This window comes from Lagopus muta, chromosome 5 (assembly GCF_023343835.1).
Source record: "Lagopus muta isolate bLagMut1 chromosome 5, bLagMut1 primary, whole genome shotgun sequence".
NCBI lineage: Eukaryota > Metazoa > Chordata > Aves > Galliformes > Phasianidae > Lagopus > Lagopus muta.
Genome location: NC_064437.1, coordinates 9701857 through 9720949, shown reverse-complemented (window position 1 = coordinate 9720949; position 19093 = coordinate 9701857). Strand labels below are relative to the sequence as shown.

General features: G+C 57.3%; 2 protein-coding genes across 12 annotated transcripts in view; both read left to right on the top strand.

The window, feature by feature from the left end:
* The window catches only part of ST3GAL3 (ST3 beta-galactoside alpha-2,3-sialyltransferase 3), a 150897-nt gene extending 137955 nt beyond the window's left edge, over positions 1 to 12942 (top strand). For 2 of the 9 annotated variants that reach the window (XM_048944370.1, XM_048944367.1), the window contains one exon: positions 8922 to 12932. In XM_048944370.1, the coding sequence (XP_048800327.1) occupies positions 8922 to 9011 (90 nt within the window). In that variant the 3' untranslated portion in view covers positions 9012 to 12932. Of the gene's footprint in view, positions 1 to 8921 lie in introns of all 9 variants that reach the window. The other 7 variants (XM_048944373.1, XM_048944374.1, XM_048944368.1 and 4 more) reach the window with 6 other exon arrangements.
* A 1011-nt stretch (positions 12943 to 13953) lies between these two features.
* ARTN (artemin) lies at positions 13954 to 19069 on the top strand. 3 transcript variants are annotated; one of them, XM_048944386.1, is made up of 4 exons: positions 13954 to 14038; positions 17393 to 17463; positions 17563 to 17740; positions 17894 to 19069. In XM_048944386.1, exons 2-4 carry the CDS (start codon positions 17398 to 17400, stop codon positions 18328 to 18330), a joined length of 681 nt encoding a protein of 226 aa, XP_048800343.1. In that variant the 5' UTR covers positions 13954 to 14038; positions 17393 to 17397; the 3' UTR covers positions 18331 to 19069. The 3 variants fall into 3 exon arrangements, with proteins under 3 accessions (XP_048800343.1, XP_048800342.1, XP_048800341.1); XM_048944385.1 differs by lacking the exon at positions 13954 to 14038 and adding an exon at positions 14388 to 14479; XM_048944384.1 differs by lacking the exon at positions 13954 to 14038 and adding an exon at positions 14869 to 14914.
* Positions 19070 to 19093: the final 24 nt, after the last annotated feature.

Below are 19093 nucleotides of genomic sequence, written 5' to 3'. Positions count from 1 at the left end.
CACTCAGCCTGTGTCCTGTGCCAAGACTGTTTTGCAGCCTGGAAAGTGTCGCTGATGTCAGAGTGGGAGCTGACAAGGATGAAGTCTTGCTCTCTTTGCATGGCTTGGTGGGAAAAGGAGTTGGATGACATCTCTGGTCCTCTGCAAGGGAAGAGTTAAAATGCTCAAGGGCCTCACCTGGGAGCCACTGATGCAGTAACACACAACCAACAGCATACCAAAGGGAATGAGGGGGCTGCAGCACCCTGTGTTACTCTTACACTCACCTGCCCCCTTGCTTCACAAGCTGACAGACGTCAGCAGGAAGCAGAAAAGCTCTTAGAGGGAAAAGTCAGGAAGCACCACTAAGAGGAGTCTGCAGTGAGAAAAAAAGTACAAGCTCTGCTGTGAGTGAGCTTCCCATTTCTCTGCCCCTTCCCTGCCATCCCCTGCAGCACTATCAGTTCCTGCTGATGTGAGTATGCATGGGACCCTGAGCCCTGTCACACGTGTGCAAGCTGCTTGGATCTTTGATTCTTGAGGCCAGCACCTGAGCAAGAAGCAGAAGCTAGTGGAAGACAAGACAGGAGGGAGTCACTCTTGAACACAGTGCAGTAGGTGGGGGTGAACATGAGAAATGCAATGAGTAAGGTCTCCTAGAGAGACCAGCCTGTGCTGGGTTTGACTGGGCTCTGCTGTCTGGAAGCTGTCAGTCGTCATGCCCTAGATGTTCTGTACGGAGGTGAGGGAGCGTTGAAAGGTTCTGGTGAAGCCTCACTAATTCAGATGTCAGCAGGTTTGTTTCTACAGCCGAGGCCGTTGATGAGAGCTCTGCAGGGCTGGTTCTAGGAGGAAGGTTCCTGTTCCACGTGAAGGCTGGTTATCTGATCTGTTTCTGCCCATCTAATCCTCACATGCTCGCCCACAGTCTCCTCTTATATTTCGCTGTCCTGGTACAAGAAAAGCCATCTGTTCCCAAGTATCAATAATTAATGCTCCTCCTGCCCCTGCCCCTCCCTATATGACAAATTGTTTGTGATATTGTGGAATGTGAAGAGCAGGAAGAAGATTGTATTTCTTTCTCTCCCATTTAATATTAATGGTAGCTGGTAATTGTTAGTCACCTGACGGTGAAGTTGAAAGGTGAAGGGCATGACAGCTGAGTTGTCTTTTGCAGTTGTCCTCAGATAACTCACAAATGCAGATTTGCCCCACTCTAGATTGGACATGCTCTGCACGTTTTGCTCAGAGACAGCCCTGCGTGTGGTTTGCAAATCTGGAGGCTGACCTTGTTGGCACCTTGTGCCAAACCTCGCCATCAGTACAAGTGAAATGAGTCTGACCCAGAGCCAGGCTCCACCAAGGCGTTCATCTGGTCCATCTGCTCCTATACCCAAAGGCCCATCAGTCTCCATAACGTTTTTCTCAGTGTTACCTTTGGACCTCCAGAACTGTATCTAAGTCTGGTTCATCTCAGACTCTGGGGAAGCTGGAAGTGTTAAACAAAGGTGGAGATAGCAGGCGTTGTGGCTCGCTGATGGACCGAATACCTACAGTTTCATGAGAAGAGGGCAGTCATGGCTCTGGATGGCTCCTGAAGCACAACCCCATCCCGCAACCCGACCGGCGGGCTCCTTCAGCCCCAACTACTGAGCAATATTCAGTGTTTGAGTCTCAGGAGCAGCTGCAGGGAAGCACTCCAGCTCCACCCTGAAACCATCACTGTCTTCACAGAAGAAATGTAAACAAAACAGCGTGCTGGATCTGGAGATGCCACACGTGTGGCTTTGGAGATCCTCCCGGAAACATCCGTCCATCCCCTTCCCTTGCCCAGTGCCCGCAGGGGATGGGTCCCATGGTGAGGTGTGTCACTGAGTTCTACTTGAGGCCATCTTGACATCTCCCCGGACACCCCCCGAAGCCCTGTGACTCATCTCTAAGGAATTTGTTCTGATTACATAAAAAAAGCCAGCAAAATGTGCTCGCTTGCTCACAGCTGGGCGGAGATGCCTCTCCCATGCCAAGTCTGAGGTGATAAAATCTCTGTGGAAATGAATGTGATTTTTCCTGTTGCTCTGTGGAGGGTTGCATTTCCAAGAGTCAGAACAGGCAGCCTGAGTGTATGGTTTTGCTTAGTCTTTGCTTTCCCGGCTGGGGTGAAAGCCCTCCAGGTCCAGAACTGTGCTGTTATTGCTACTGCAGGAGGCAGCTGCCTCCAATTCTTCCCACATCTCAGACTCTGAAGCCTGAACGGTCGTTTCCTGCTCTGGAAGAAAGGAGAGATGCTAAAGTCCTGTCTAAAGAACTTCCACAGGGTTTTATGAGCTGTGTGGGCCCACTGCTTTCCCATCTATTACTGGAAAACCACTATGTGAATTCTTGCACATTATTTTTCAGTTCTGATCCTGTCTTTTTTCTTTCAACTTACAAAATGTGGAAGGTTTAAGCTTGTTATCTCCTTTCACTTCCTATTTTCCCTATTGCCAATAACTTGTAACAGCTTTCGACCTTTGTCTGCTTCCCTGGATGCTGTACAGAAGATGAGCGAGCCCTTGCCAAGGTGTATGCTCACTTGATTCTGTTCGTATGGTGATGAGCTGTCAAGCTGAATTTTTTTTTTTTATCATTTACTGCATTTTAATTTCTTGCTCAGGTCCCCTGGTGCTTCCTGCCTTAGCGCTCCATAAAAGTATGTTTTTGTCGCAGGTCACTGTCTGTTAATGTAGGAGAAGTTTCAGATCCTCCCGGAGCATAAAGAAAAGAAACGTGGACATGGAGGTGAGGCAAAGAAGGAATCATTTTAGAAGGGAGCGAGCAGGAGGCTGTGTTAAATCAGCAGAACAAAGCTCCCAGAACCCCTCCTCTGCGAGCACTGCCCTGCACCTGGCAGCACACCCTGCCTTCCCCAGCCCCGGAGCTGGGATCTGCCCTTTTATCGGCACAGATCCGTCGGTGGCTGCCCACTGCTGTCCCTCTCAGCGCGGTAGCAGATCAAGCAGCAGTGCCGCCGCTGCGGAGGTGGCAGTCCCTTTGATACAGCTGTGCCCGGCACCTCATGCCTTGCTGCCTGACCCAAGGGCAAGGCCACATGCCGCCTTTGATGGCTCCTTTCTGATGGCAGCAGGCTTCCCCTGTATTGTGGGATGCTGGAGGACACCTAACACTTCTCATTCAGTGTGTGTAAGGGCTGTCACGAGGCCCAGGGAGGTGGCCTGCAGCACGCAGTGACACACAGCTTTGTCTCTGCCTCTCCCCACCTCTCAGAATGATCCACAAACATCACGTTTGGAGCCTCAGTCTATAGAGACACAAACAATAGTGCTTTATTATCATCTGGGCTCTCTCTGTGAAGCCGTCTTTTGCATTTTAAATGAAGGAAAGTTGCTTGGGAGGGGGTGACAAGGCTGCTCCTGGCCTCCGAGCACCTAAAAGTTTGCGGTAGCCAACAAGAAGAACAAAACTCCTTTGAAAGCAGGGCAGATGTCTGGCCTAGTGATTTATAGACTGAAAACACAGCCATTCGAGCCCGGCTGATGAATTGCCATTGGAGTACAAGGAATGGTGCGCACTGAAATGGAGGTCAGCTCTGGAGGGGGAGGTTAGAGGCTGGGGCAGGGGGACCTCTGAAAGGGCACCGCTTTTTCTTGGGGCCCACAGTGATGACTGATGAGGTTTATACATTTTTGTCTTTGTTTAGAAGCCACCTGTTTGACAGCGTTTCGGCAGAACGAAGGCCTCATGTGCCGTTCGTGTGCGTAAGGGCTGTGTCTGTGCAATGGAAGTCTAGAAAAGATTGGTGGGATAGCAGTCACTACTGCAGCACAGGTATTGCACTGTTAGGTGGGACAAAATATGGTGATGCCTTTGGGGCATCACTGAGCCCTAACTGCAGGGAAGAGAAGATTGTAGCATGGATAAAAGCAGAACTAAGTTGTGATGAAGAGAAAGACAATAAAAGATCTACAGGAGTGTGTTGGAGCACGGCTGCTGACCCCAGCATTGAACGCAGCCCTCTGTGATGGGTAATGTCACAGAGGTACACCGAAGCCATCATGTTTGCCAGAGGGAGCCCAAGTATCCCCAGATTTCATAGTGCTGCTTCTGTCACCAACCACAAGGGGACAAGAAGAGCTGATATCCTTCCAGAGCTGATTTTAGCAAGCATGGAGAGAGCCACTGGAAATAAACCTTGATCAACACCATCGTTGTGAAATTAAATGGAAAGGCAAGAGTGGATGCATCAAGCAGCTCAACAACTCCTTGTAGAGAGGATTTGAAATTTTCCTTTCCTTTTCCTTTTCCTCTCTTCTCTTTTCTCTCTCCTCTCTCCTCTTTCCTTTTCTCCAAAGTGCAAAAATTGTGATTCATGTTTGTAACAAAGAGAGAATTGATAGGAAAAGGTTTGAGATGAAACTTGGTAAGTTGCTTTGGAGTGGGGTTGGAGGAGCAAGAGAAAGCATGAGGAAGAGAGAAGACTTCAGCTTATTGGACAGAAAGGACAGCAATAAAATGGAAACTAGCCAAAATCAGGCTGAATTAGGTCACGCAAAGGAAAACGATATGGAAACAAGGAAAGAATTATGAGGGCTGTGGCATCCAGGGAAGTGAAAGCAGCGGAAGGCACAGGGATTACAGAGCCTAAGCAGGAGCTGTGCAAATGAATGTGTTACCTCTCTGAAAGTGGTGTGGTGAATGTTAGGGAAAGGGTGACTTGTGGTGAGAAGCTCATAGGGACAGAACGTGACTGGGTCAGTAGTGAAAGGCAGAAAGCTGGTGGAGGCAATGGTGTGGGTGAGGAAGCCTGGGGCATCTCCATTCCAGCACTGCATTGCTGAGCCAATTAAGCCACAAGTCCAGAGGAAAAGGTCTTTCTATCAGGTTACACGTGGTTCCACAGCATTAGATTATGGTGGACATAATACCTGTATTTCCTTTCTTTTTGGGGGGGATGGAAGTGAGGTGAGGGAAATTTCCCTGTCAGATTCAGACCTCTCAATCTGACCTCAGAGGTGCTATTCAGAACTTCAGAGCAGAGTTTGACTGAAAGAATAATTAAATCCCGAAAGCAAACACAACATGGATTTACCAAAGGAGGGTTACAAAAACTAATTTAATATCTTTATTTGATTAAAAAAAAAATCATTCAAGGGACAGAGGAAGTGTAGTAGATCAGTCATCTGAAGTTCAGTTAAGCGTGTGAAACTGTGCCACGTGAGATATTATTAGTTAAGCTTGAGAAGCTACGGGTTGGTGCAACACCTGTATGTGAATAGTCCCTGTGAAGGAGAAAACAAAGAGCAGCACTCAATGGGAGGCTGGGAGTTCCCCCAGAGGAGGTCATGTGTAGTGTTTGCATTAATGGTTTTTGGCTCCGAAGGCAGTGGTGTGCGAGCGGAATTTGTGATGATACAAAACCAGGTGTGGTGAACAGAAAGGGAATCAAAAGATCATCCAGGAAGACCACGGTTACCTGAAGAACAGGAACAAATGGGATGAAACCTGGGAGTATGAATGGAGGCTCATTCAGTGTGGGACAAGAACAGAGATTCTGGTTCTATCTGAGAAAGCATTATTTGGCAATGACACAACAGAGGAGGGAAGTACTTAGATAAGTACTAATAAGTGCCAGGACAATTCAGGATGTGGGGCTATTGATGTAGAAAAAAGGCAGATGCAGCTCTGGGAAAACTCAAGGAAGGGAATTCTAGAAAGAGGGAACTGCTTCTGTGTGAGTTTCAGGAATAAATGCTGCTGAGCAGCAGAAATACAGAGGATGTAACGAGTGAGAAACCTCTGCCTTTAGAATCTACTCTGTTCCTTGAGTGCATTCCTTGTCAACTTTACTCTCTCTTATTTAATCTTCCTGTATTTTGTGGTATTGCAACTTATTTGATAAGACGTACTCTGAAGCCCAGCCATTGCCACAGTTGTAATTGATTGCAGATGGTGACTTACCTTCCTGCTGGGGTGGTTTCTGAAATGTTTTCTTAATCTGAAAATACTCTCCTTGGCTTCATTGGAAAAGACAGAGGATGTTTTGGGCTTCCTCGTGGGATCATCAAGAAAAAAAGCAGTGGTTCTGGTGCTGCTGGATTTCCATGTAGTCCTGAAAGGCAGCTTTAACTGATGACACATTTAGATCTAATGACTGTGAGCAAACGATCATACATCAGTCCGAGTGCAGCCCCTGTGGAACAGCCAGCCATAACAGGGCATGTGCCCACAGAGCAGCTCTCCACCTGCTGCTGTCGCAACAGAAAAGAGCAAGCATCCACTAATCGGTGAAAGACCCGGAGCAAAGGAAATCCCAGCTGGTCCCCAAACAACAAGGGCTCTGGAGGTGCAGATTCACAGGGAAGTAGCTGGAGTTTGCTACTTGTGACGCTGAGGTGTGGCTTCAGGAATTAGGGCAAGAGCTCTGGGAATACAGGAATAGGAAATGAGTGCACATGGGAAGAGAGGGACAAAGCCATCAGAAGGGGCAGTGAGCATCTTGCCAGGGCAGCCCAAGCACAACTAGCATTCAAGGGCAGAAAAAAAAGGCTTAGTTGCAGCAATGCTATCAGGAATAAGCTGCTGTCATCGTGACTGCTTCATGTAATCCTCCTCCAGGTGTGGATTTGGCTGTGCCTAAAATGTCAAAACAAGCACTGCCAGTACTGTCCTGTCTGTGGAGTCACAGGTGGTCAAAGCATTGCCTCTCCCTTACCACCCTGCTGCAGCTTAGGACATTGCATCAGCTGAAAGAAGACCAGGACAGCTTGAGCACCTCATCTTACCCAACAAGTGGTGGCAAATACTCGGTGTGATACAGAGAACTTCCCCTACAACAGCCCTAGTGTGGTCCTGGCCCCAAAGTACACCTGTGCCTGTTGAGGACTGGCTTTCATGGGGCGTTGCTGGCAGCACCATGCTTGGGGTTCTTTGCACTTTGCTGCATGCAGCATGGATGTGGAGCACCGTCTCTCTGCATCTGCAGCACTCAGTTCCCAGGCAGGTTTTGCAGTGCGATTTGTTGCCTTTCCCCATTCAGTAGTGATGGGAACGAGGTGCCTGCCTCTCACTGGCAGGTTTGAAAAATTTGCTCCAGATCTTTCTCCCCCCCGCAGCCGCTCACACTGGAATGCAGTCTCCTTCGCCTGATTAGCTCTGTCTGTCAGTGGGGTGAGTCCCTCTCCTGCAATCAGTAACCTGAGCTGGTGTTGAAGACATGCTGCATCCCTCCTTCCTGTGGTGCTGTTGGGTGCACAGCACTGCACTGTAAGCTCTGCGGGTGCTCTTTGCAGGGGACAGAAGCCCGTTCCTCTGCTTCTGTGGTCATATGTTCAACCACAAGGCATTGCCACAGATATCAGCGATAGCCATGGATCAGGTGGGAGGCTGAATTTCCCTTACATGTGGCTTTCTGCTTGGAAACAGGCTTGTGGCCAGGGTACAGAGCAGCCCTAATGTTGCTGTGTACAAACCTCAAGCTGTGATCAGCTTGACGTTTGTACGTCTGGCCAGCAGCCTGGTGTGCAGTGCAGGCGCCAGACCTGGCTGTGGTATAAGGCAGTGCAGTTGTATCACCCAAAGCTTTGTCACCCACCTCCCGTACTTAGATTCCTGCTCTGCTTGTGCCTTTCACAGCAGTTTGCCTCCTCGCTTTGTGGCCTGAGCTGATGTTTGAAGTTTGCTCAGAAGTGGCTGCTGTTCCACTTTCTATGTATGTCACTGTGTAGCACAGGATGTATGGAGGTCATATTGGGTAAAACCATTGGCTTCTCCCCCTGTCTGATGAGAAAGAAAGACACGAGAGAGGGATGAGCCTGTGCTGTCAGGAGCAGTTGGGCTCCTTGATGCTCCAGGTGGGCTCTGAACAAGCCCAGCCGGATGCAAGGGAAAGAGCACTCACTAAGCTGAGGATCTCACAGCACAACCCCTGTGCCAGCAGACAGCCACTTGCTGTGCATTGGCAGCAGCACACGCACACTTGGCTGCCTCTGCCAGTGCCGTGTGCTCGTAGCAAGGGGCTGTGCTGTCAGCGCGGGTGCTGCTGCATGGCAGGCACTGTGCACGAGCCCCCAGCTGACCAAGTGCCCTCTCTCTGCTGGTTGAAGCCATTTCTGGGGAGTTCTCCTGGAGCGATTTTATCCCAGATCTTACTTAGAGCCAGTAGTACCTGCTGCCCAGAGCACCGTGCTGGAGACGTGAATCCTTTCCCTGGCATTCTTGTCTCACAGGAAGATTTTGGGGAAAGTTGCTTTTCCCTGCTGTCTGTCTCCCCAGGGGACAAATTACTCACTGCTTTCATTAAGTGCTGTAACAGTACGAGCGCAGTGGGGTGGTGGCAAATGCTGTGATCATTGCTAAAGCCTGCTGCAGGGAATGCATCTGGGTGGGCTGCCAACAGCCATAGCGATCACTGCTCCGAAACGCCTGGCTGGGAGATGTGACCATTTCACCCTTCTCATTGTATTAGCGTAACCTTTAGCATGCAATTTCCTGTTGTTAGGGCTGGTGGAGGCAGGACAGGGGCTGCTGCCCTGCTGTAGAAATCCAATGCTGAGGAGCACACAACACCAGGAGAGAACTCCGTGAGATCAGGCATGTGACTAACAAATCTTTAACGCTTCAGGATGAGCATCCTCCACACACAGATGGGTCTTAATGCTGTGCTGTTGGACACGTGTTGATATGTCTGCCCAAGGTGAAGGTACCTGAGGTGCCCAGATCTCACAATGTCAAAAAGGTTCACCCAACCCCTGCCTCAGATACACAAGTCTGACTGCTGGCTTTATCTGCTTTTGATCAGGGAAGGTCCTTGGACTGCAATGATTCTTCTGGTGGCACCAGGGCCTGTCTCCTTGCCCTGCCCCAGCTGAAGCCTCCCACGATGTGAGGTGCGGAAGCACACATGGCTAGGATAGCTGGTGACCTCTGTCTTTCCCATTTCTTTCTAGTCCTGGACGCACAACATCCAACGGGAGAAGGAGTTCCTGAGGAAGCTGGTGAAAGCCCGAGTCATCACAGACCTGACCAGTGGGATCTGAGTGGCTGCAGCCCCTGCCTCAAAGGGAGGAGAGGAAGACGCACGCTGCGGCTCTGGAAGCAGGCACTGGCAGCCCCCCACAAGAATCCCACTTCCCTGGAGACACACAGAGATGCCCGGGTGCTCTGGGAAGGCCCTCTCGCATCGCCGGGCTGCAGGAGGGTTGCATCTGCTGCCTCCAGTTCTGGGTCTGGCAGGAGGCGGGCGAGGGGCTGAGTGGGCAGTTCTTGAACTCTGCATCACAGACGGATCTTCTGTGTCCAGAATTAAACAGGAAAGACTCAGGAGAGAGAAGAAAGGTTTGTGAGTAAAGCGATTTGTGCCAAATGGGAGGTGACGCTGCTCCGAGGCAGCAGTGCCTGAATGTACAAAGTATTATTTTTTAAAAGAAACTCTGCTGAAATCATCCTAGAATTACCAAGGTGCAAAGCAAAGTCTGCTTGTGCACAGCCCTGCGAAAAGCTCAGCCTCTCCACGCTCCATCTGCATTCTCACTGCCCTCAGACCTTTCCCCAGGAAAACAAATCCGTCCAAAACGTCAGTGTTGTTGGTGCTGCTATAATTTAAAGGGAGGTTGGCTTTCCCTCGTTCTCCATTTGGAGCTTCTCATTGGAGATGAGCACGGGTTTGTTTTTCTGCACTTTTACTCGCTTCCTATGTAGAAGCGGCAGCAGCAGCCACTCACTTGGCTGCGTTTTCCATAGCTGTTTGCTCTGCCCTGACACGGGAACTGGTGGCTCTCTGCCTGCAACAGACCCACCATCCTGCCCGTCACAGCACTGCAGAGTCCACCTCGTTGTGCTCAGGGCTGTCAGGTCCGTGCTTGCTGTGCAGAGCCCTTGTGGAGTCCGTGCAGATTGGTGTCACCATTTCTGGACAGCATCCTGCTTTGTTTTTGTGGGGGAGATCAGTGGTTTGTTTTTTGGAAGGAGGTCAGATGCTGTGTGAGGATCTGAAGCTTTGCGTATGAAGAGCAGGCCACCGAAGATGTGTTATGTTCCGGACTCGATCATGTTCCCTATTTAAGTGACTTGTGACCTCAGCAATGATGGAGCGTGCTGGCAAGTGTGGGGGCCTGCTGGGAACCCTCGCCTTCTACTTGGCTCCAGCTCACTTCATGTCCAAGCTCCTCCTGTGCTGCTCAAGCACTGCTGCTCCTCCTGCTCTCAGGAGCATGTCCCTTCCTTTGCTGTCTTGGTCCCAAGATGCAGTATTTGCACATTTGATTTGTGTACGTATTTCAGAGGGGCTGGAATAAACTGAGCGCCGTGGCTGAGTTCAAGGACAGCAGGATGATCTCAACCACCTGGAGAGCGTGGGCAGGAGGGGGACTGCCAAGGGAAACTGTGCTGTACCCTCTGAGCCACGTCCCTGTGTCAAGGCCACCTCTGGGGTTGGTGGAGGTGATCCTGCAGGGATGCTGGCTGGGTCATGGTGCTGTATCTGGCATAGTCCAAGGACTGCAGCTTGCCTTGCTCTGAGCTGAAGGGAGAACATGTCCCCAAGTATGAACAGGAGATGCTCAGAGAAGGGCTTGCGTGGGCCTCTTTCCCACTGACTTGCCAGGGCTAAGACTCAGGGGTGTACAGGAGAGGCAGGCAGGGACCCAGGGATTACAAGCTGCAGGAGGCAGAGGGATGCTGGCAGTTTCACCCTTCCATTCTCCTTCCAGTTTCCCTACTCCTGTCCCCCTCCCCTGCCAGGCAGACACTCCCTGCTGCCTCAGGTACATGCTCACCCCAGGATGCTCCATGAGGTGTCCAGCCCAAAAAAGATGGATTTTCCAGCAGATTTAGAGCATCTGCTGTGGCAGATAACTCACTTGGGTATTCTCCCTCCCTTAGCAATTCTTCTGTGGCAGCCTGGTCTCAGGAACCATCAGCAGCAGAGGCTCTGCCACAGCAACAGTGCAGGGGCCTGGGCTGGACCTGGCTCTGAGCTGAACCTTAATGCTTGAACTGAGTCTTCAGCTGCTGTGGGAGCCCCAGGGTGGTGCTGGGCCCCATCCACGTGCTGCAGGAGCTGAGATGCCAGAGAGCAGGGAGCTGCAGCCAGGAGGAGGGTGAAGAGCCTTTGGTGTCAGTGCTGGGTTCCTCACTACCACCAGAGGTGCTGTGGAGGGAGCCCCATGGAGACCTGTGATACCATCAGTTTGATTCAGTTGGTTTTATTGAACACTACAAAGCTGTGGGGCACCATTACGTTCCAGCTCGCTGGCTCCAGGCCCATGGAGGAAGCTCTGCTTTCCCTGCCATCCCAGCTCCCCACCACGCCTGGGGACAGGTCCTGATGGGAAGCTGTGCCTGCTGCCTGGGGAGGTGACTCTGGGCACCCTGGTGGGGCACCCAGGAGCTGAGCACATGGCCCAGGGCCACCTGCAAGAAGAAGCAGAGAAGATGGAGGTGCAGGGGGACCACAGTTCCCTCCATCTCACTGTCTCATTGACATTGGTGAGACGAGGGCAGCCACAGAACATCCTCTGGCCAGGCACTGGGGGTGCTGCTGGCCCGTTCCACCTCCCATGCAGGAGTTTCACTCCTGGCAGCTGCTCCTTTGGCTGTCTCCTCGCGTGCACCTGCAGCCACCTCCTGCCTTCCGAAACGCAGCAGTCCTGCCAGCTTGGAGCGGTGCAAGGGTCAGGGCAGGGTCAGTGGGACGGATGCGAGTCTCGGCCTCTCCCTCACCATGACTCACCTTTTTCAGCTCGGAAAGGAGAGCCCAGGGGAATTCTCCAAGGCCTAAATATAGAGCGGGGTTGCCTGACAGCTCTGCCACGCTGCCGCGCAGAAAGGCCATTGAAGTGGCAGGGAATGTGCCAGGGGAGAGGTGGGGACAGGGGAAGCCCCATGCCTGTGGCTGTGCTGCTGGTGCAGGGCTGGGGCTGAGGACTGCATCAGGGCCGGAGCCTGGTCCTTTGATGCAGGCCATGCAGCCACCTCCCAGTTTCGGGCTCCTCTGCAGCCCGAGGTGACACAGGGACCTGCTCTGAGTGCGGTGAGCTCGCCGGTACTGTGCCACACTGAGGTACAAGAACTCAATGAGTTTTTAAAACTAGTTTTAGTTTCTGCAGGTTTTTGTTGTTTGTTTGTTTTTAATTTCCCCTCTAGGCAGGGAGGTGGGAGTCTCGCAGGCTTTTCAAGCCGGCTTATGTCACATCAATTCAGTCATATCACAGAAGCAATAAAGCTATCAAACAAGCTTCAGTGGCCTCTTTCTTCTGCTGCCTGTGGTGGGCAGAGGGATTCCCCGGCTCAGGCTGCACCCATTACCTTCATTGCTACCTCCTCCTCCTGCCTCGTGACCGAGGGCATAGGAGAGGGCTCAGCAATGGTGCACATCATGTGTATTTCAAAGCTGTTTGGTGTCCCAGCTGCCGCAGTCTTTCAGCTGAGTCTTTCTTTGGGTCTCCTCACACTGGGGCTGCTCCCAGCCATGCAGCCATAGGGCTGGGTGCAGCACATTGAAGGCAGGTGTCCAGCCCGCTGACCTTCTCACCGCAGCAGAGTCCAGGAAGGAAGCAGTTTAGGAAGCCGGGGGCCGATCTTGTGACCGACTCCCAACACCTGCCAGGGCCCGGAGGGAGGATGTGACCCCTGCTGCAAACCCTGGCGGTTCTGGGGAGCTTCCAGAGCCATGGGACAAGTCTCATTGCTTGGGACGGCCGCTTCCAAGTGGGTGACAGGTCTGCCAGATGCAGGCGGTGGCTTCCTGCCATCACTGGTGGGACAGTGCAGGGACAGCCAGCTCCCAGTGTGTGGCTGCAGGTCACAGATCCCTTCCAGTGAGGAGACGCACAGATCACTCCTTCCTGTTCTGCTCTTCCTGGCCCTATAAGCAGAGCCACTGCTGCCACCAGCCTGGGGCAGCCCAAATGTGCTCCCAGGAGCACAGAGCCTGAGAGCGGGGCATATGGGGACAGCCAGGTTGGCAGAAACAGACGCTGCTGGTAGCAGACGTCCCCAGAAAAGCCACGTCGCCACCAGGCAGGGACGATGCAAGAGTCCGGCCCATCTGCGTCACAGCTCGCTGCCACATGTGTTCTGTCACACCACATCGTCTGCTGGAGCACGTCAGCCTCATCTGCCTCATGCACGGGTGGCACCTGCAGGGACAGACGTCAGAGCAGACTGGGGACATGGGGACAGCCCCAGCCCTGCAGGGCCGACGCAGCGGTGATTTGGAGGCAGCTACTGGCAGCAGCTGGGATTTGGGCACAATGCTGGAAAGTGCCACCCCCTGCCACTAGGGTGTGACTGGGCTGACATTTCCAGGAGTTGAGCAGGGAGCCAGTACCCTTGGTTTCTGTGATATCAGCCACAAAGGGACAGGTGAGGACAGAGGCTGGACGCTGCCATTCTGTTACAAGGGACACCGTGGGCACCATACAGGTTCACTGGGCACCCCTCTGTTCTACACCCATCTCGTGGGCATCTCCCCAGTGTGGACACAGCTCTTGCCCTACAGACACAGCCAGGCACCCCAGGGCACAGCGTGCCACTCGTGAGCACCGTTTCCAAGTGGGCATCCCCATCACCCCACTCTCCATCCCTGCAAAGCGGAGCAACCCATTCCATGTCCCCCATCCAGAGGGATGCTCCTGTACCCCCAACCCTGCTAAGAGGCAGCCGTACTCCCCGCCACATGCTGGGGGCAGCACCTCCGTGCCCTGTACCGCGTGGCCGCCTGCAGCAAGAACAGCTTAGCCCTCACACTGCTCAACAGGTGATGCCGCAGAAGGGAGCGGAGCTGTCATCCCCGCGCGGGATAATCCGAGCAGACGAGGCCGGGGCCGGGCTGCCTCCCATCGGCCCGCTCCGGCCCGGGGAGCACGTGCGAAGCGGGGCCGAGCGGAGGCGGCCCTGGGATTTGGCACGTTCGCAAGGAGCACTCGAGAGCCCCGGGATGGACGTGGAGGGCCCTGGGCGGTGACGTAAGGACTCGCACGGGCTCGGCTCGGCTCGCCAGCCGGCCCCCATGTCCCCCGGGCCTGCGGCGGCCCCGGCGGAGGGAGGCAGGGAGCGGGCGGAGGTAAGGGCCCGCAGGCGGGCGGACTCCTCCTCCGGACGCGCACGCGAGGCACACGGTGGCCCGAGGTGGCTCGGGTGCGTGGGACGCGCCGTAGGGACGGTCCCCGCTTGCCTCCCCCCGAACCGACGGGCCGCCCGTTCCGAGGGGTCCCCGAGTGCGAGGGGCCCCCGCGGGGCTGCTGAGTGAGGGGGATCCGCGGGGCTCCCCCCGACGCCGTGGGGCTGCGGCCACCCCACGCGCGGGGCTCGGTCCCCACCTCCCGCAGCGCCAGGGGAAGGGCTGAGTTCTGTCCAGGGCTGTCCGTGCGTCCGTGCAGCTGGCAACGCGCTGTCGAGGCGTCCGTCCGGCGGCCCGTCCTGGGGGGGTCCGTCTGCCCGGTGATCCCAGCGGGTCCCGGTGCCGGCGCCGGCGGTGCGAGTCTCCCTCCCAGCTCGGGAGCTGGTGCGGATCCCGGTACCGATGCGGGGTGCGACTCCTGCTACCGGCGGGGTCTCGTCCGGCGCGGGTCGGGGTCCCGGTGCCGGTCGGGGCGCGGCGCCGGTGCCCGCCCCGCCGGTCAGGTGACGGCCGCTGGAATTTGACACCGGCTGCTGCGGCGGGAGAGGGATGGAGCCGCCGCTACCCCGCACTGCGCGCCCGCCCGCCGGGCCCGGCACCGCACCGCGAAGCGCAGCGGGACCCGCGTCGCGATCTCCGAGGCGCAGCGGGAGCGACACGGCGAGCGGCGGCGGGAGTCGGTGCCGGTGTCGGCGGGGCAGCGCCGGCCCCCGCCCGCGCCCCGCCCCGGCGCGGCGGCGGCGGGCGGCGGGGGGCGGCGGGGAGCGGAGGCGATGCGGGGCGGCGGCGGCCCGGGGGATGGTCCCCGCCGCGGGCACGGTGAGTGCGGGCCGGGGGGCGGGCGGCAGCGTCCGTCCCAGCCTGCCGGCAGCGGCGCTGCGGGAACACCGGGGCGGAGGGAGGGTGGGGGTGGGGGGGAGCCGCTCCGCCGCCCGCCCCGACCGGTAAAACCCGCGGAGAGGCGAGAGGGGCCCGGACCTCCGGACAGGTCCCGGCCGGACGGCTCCCGCGGCTGACCGATCCCCGGCCCCGCGGCAAGAGGCGCTCGGGAGCCGCGGAGGGGAACGGGGCTCCGTGCCCGGGCCGGGGAGAGGCCGGGACCCCTCTGCGAGTGGCCGGGACACGGGGCCGGTCTCAGCCCGCTGGGCACATCGGGCAACCCGGGGTCAGCCGGTTCCGGCGTGCGGTCACGGAGTGGAGCAGCTCCCGCTGTGACCGCGCGTCCCGTAGTGCCGGTGGGAGCACGGGGACGCGGGGCCCGGCGCTGCCCGCGGGTCGGAGGGTCGGAGGGTCCGCTTCCACGGGGCTCGTGGTCCCACGTGTCCGGCCCCTGTCTCCTCCGGATCTGCGGACAGGTGCCAGCCGCGCGTCACCTGTGGACGACCCCTTGTAAGTCCTGCTCTGGACAGTGAGGTGGTGCCCTCAGGTGCCCGAGGAGGTCTTAGAGCACTACTAGGAGACCCGGCGTTATGCACGGCCCCCGGGATGCCGGTACGCGCGCTCCCGGCGCTGGGGCTCCCCGGCGTGGGTGGCGAGAGGTGCGCAGCCCCGGGGGTGGGATGCGTGTTGGAGGGGACAACGTGAACCGAACGAGTGTGCATCCTCGCTTGGATCGCTCTGATCCCGACCTGGGAAGAGCTGCGGAACCCATTAGCGGCCGGGGCTCTTCCAGCCGTGCCGGGGGCAGCTCCCACCCAGTCCGCCGTCAGACAGCCGGGGCTGCGGGGCTGCCATCCTTTTGCGCTGCCCAGGAGCCCGGCTGAGCCGTGCCCGCGCTCCTCACCAGAGTGCGGAGCCAACGCGGGCCGCCGAGGGGAGCGACCTTCTCTCTCCCGCTCCGTTCGGCGGATTTCGGGGCCGTGCTGCCGCCGGATGGCAGAAGCCTGAACTGCAGCCCGGCTCCGCCGCACGCCCGTTCCCTCTCCTGGGGCAGATGCTCCCGCTCGGACCGGGGCGGCAGAGCGCTTTACATCTCCGGCGGTGCTCCGCTCCCGACGGGGCAGGCGGTGCCCGGGCCGGGCCGGGGCCGAAGGGACGGCAGCCCCGCACCGTGGGCCCCAAGGCTGTGTCACCGCCTGGCTCCGGGCCCGCCGCCTGCGAGGGCCCCCGTCCCGTGCCGATGTGCTGCTGGGGCCGAGGGGCCGCGGCGGGGCGGCAGGACAGGGACGGGGGCCCAGGTTCCTCCCGACGGGGCCACGGGACCCTCGCATGGCCCCTCTGGGGGCGCCGGCCTGGGAAAACCATGACCTGGCAGCAGTGGCTGGCAAGGGGCCACGGGCCGCCATGGGAGCAATGTTCTGCGTGGGTCGTGCTTGGCCAGGCTGCGGCTACGGCAGGGGCCTGCTGCCAGCCCTGCCCGGTGCTCGGACCCCAGAGTGGGTTGGAGGCCTGGCAGTGCCCATGGCAGCCCCTCAGCATGGCACGGCTCAGTGCCACCCATGCAGCAACGGGGCCTGGAGCCTGATGAGCATCTCCTCAAGGGCTAGGGGAGTTTGTCTCCCCACCCCGGTAGCGCCCTGGCTGCTTCTACCCATCCTTAGGCCAGCAACGCTCTCTGCAGCATGTCCCATCCCAATGCTTCTCCACCACAGAACACCGGGGAGAAAGCCAAGGGGAAGTCCTTGTTGCAGGATGCCAACGAGCTTCAAGGGGACAGCCCTGTCCTTGTGTAGTGGGGTCAGCAGGCAGTGGGTGGGAGCACAGGGCTGAAATGGCCTTGGAGAGAGCAGTGTGCTGAAGTGCTGTGTCCCCAGGGGACCCAATCATCTCACCCTTCAGCTGCACTGCTTGGGGCTGTGTGCCTCAGCTTCCAGACAGCATGGCAAGAAGGCAGCATGGGGCTTGGGGGTGGCTCTGGTACCAGGGGACTCTGTGCTAATGGATTTGGAGCTCCCAGGGTCAAGCTCCCACTGCCAGGAAGAAAAACATTCCCAGGGAAGAGCCCTGGGAAAAGGGCCCCCCCTCTATGGCGCTCCCAGCCACTGCCTTACAGCACAGCCTGGCATCCTGGGCTGCTCATGTGAGGAGCCAGTCTGCATCCTCCCAGGGAGAGGTACTGGGCAAAGGCCCTTCTGCCAGCATCCCTGAGGAGAGATGCACAGGGGATGTGGGTGTGTAGCCATGGGGCACTGGGAGATGAGGGAAGGGATGGCACGCTTGGTAGAACAAAGGTGTGCCAGCTGCTGGGCCAGCTCAATGGCCTCTCTGGGATGCCACCAGTATCTGGGTGGGCAGGGGTGGGTGTACCAGTGTCCACTCCATTCCCACTGCACTGACACTGACACACTTTGCTTGCAGCCAGCATGGAGCAGCAAGCAGGACCACCAAAGCCAAGACCTGCAGGACCCAGCACACATCCACAGCCCAAGGTGAGCCCACGCCTGGCTGCCCATGGTGGTCGGGACTCCCCGCTCCTGTCTCCATCCTTGAGGCCGGCACTCACCCCACCACGCTCTGCTGTATTGCAGGAGGGGATGCTCTGGGGGGTCCTCGCCATCCTGTCACTGCTGGCCGGGCTGGCGGCAGGCACCGTGCGAACCCCGCACTGCAACAAGACGTTGGATGCAGCCCCCACACCACGGGGCACGGCCACTGCCAGCGTGGAGGACGGCGTGGAGGTACCACTCGCCTGGAGACAGCCGCACGGTGCGTGTTGGGGACAGCCACTGCGGGGCTTGGGCACGGTAGCATGTCCATCCTGGGCACGGTGGCCTGAGCACAGGCGGTCACTGGAGGGGATGGGAGGCTCAGTTGTGCTGGGAGTGCAGGAGCTGACAGTGCTGTCCTGCTGGCCTGCAGGTGACAACGTGACGACAGGAGCCCCAGGTGGCGTGGAGCTGGCAGAGGACCTGTTGCTTCGTGCTGAGCGCTCGCCACCAGGCACCGGCAAAGCCAAGAAGGGACAGAGGAAACCTTCGCGTGGCGCCCGCGGGCGCAACTGCCACATCCGCAACCTGATGGTGAAGGTGCGCGACCTGGGGCTGGGCTTCAACTCGGACGAGATCGTGCTCTTCAAGTACTGCAGTGGGTCGTGCCACCGGGCGCGCAGCAACTACGACCTGACGCTGGGCAGCCTGCTGCGGCAGCAGCTCATTGTGCCGGGGCCGCAGGAGCGCGTGCTCAGCCACCCCTGCTGCCGGCCCACGCGCTACGAGGCCGTGTCCTTCATGGATGTGCAGAACACGTGGCAGACGGTGGAGAAGCTCTCGGCGGCCGAGTGCAGCTGCATCGGTTGATGGGGAGCTGCCAGCTCGGCCTCGGCTCGACGCACGCTGCTGATCCCCAGCCTGGAGGGAGGCAGAACGGTGGTCCCGATGTGATATGGCCACGAGGGACCGAGGTGATGTGGCTGTTAAGGAGGAGCGGTTCTGCAACCGAGCTCCTCCGCTCAGTGCCAAGCAGAGAGCCAGGGGGTGCACCCCAACCTGGGAGAGATGGAGGGGATGGAGCATCCCTGTGCCGAACTGCTGCTCCCACATCCCCGCGAGCATCGGAGGGGACAGGAATAGGGCAGGAGGGGGCACCCAGGGGGGCTCTCCCTGAGAACATGGGCCAACATGCAGCAGCATGGGGCAACACCCAACCCCAGCCCTGGGTCCCTGCCCGGCTCCAAGGGTCCCCGCGGCGCTGCGGCACTCAACTATTTATTGCTCTAAGTTATTTATTTATTGTTCTCGAGCGGCAGCTCCTATTTATGACTTTGGGCCCGCGGGGCCGGGTGTAATGCAACCCCAGCGCTGATGCGAAGCCCCGGCCTTGGGCTCCTCGTGCCCGCAGCGTTTTTTGTTTTGGTTTGGTTTTTCTATTATTTGTTTTAAAAAAAACAAAAACAAAAACAAAAAAACGGGAGGATAAACTCTATTTTTGTACAGCCGCCTTTTCCTGTAGCAATAAAGCGATGGGCCGCACGGCCGACCCCGCATTGCCGGGCTGCGCGTATCCCGCGGCGGGGCGGAGCGCGGGGCCGGGACTACCGCTCCCGGCGTGCGGTGCGGCGGG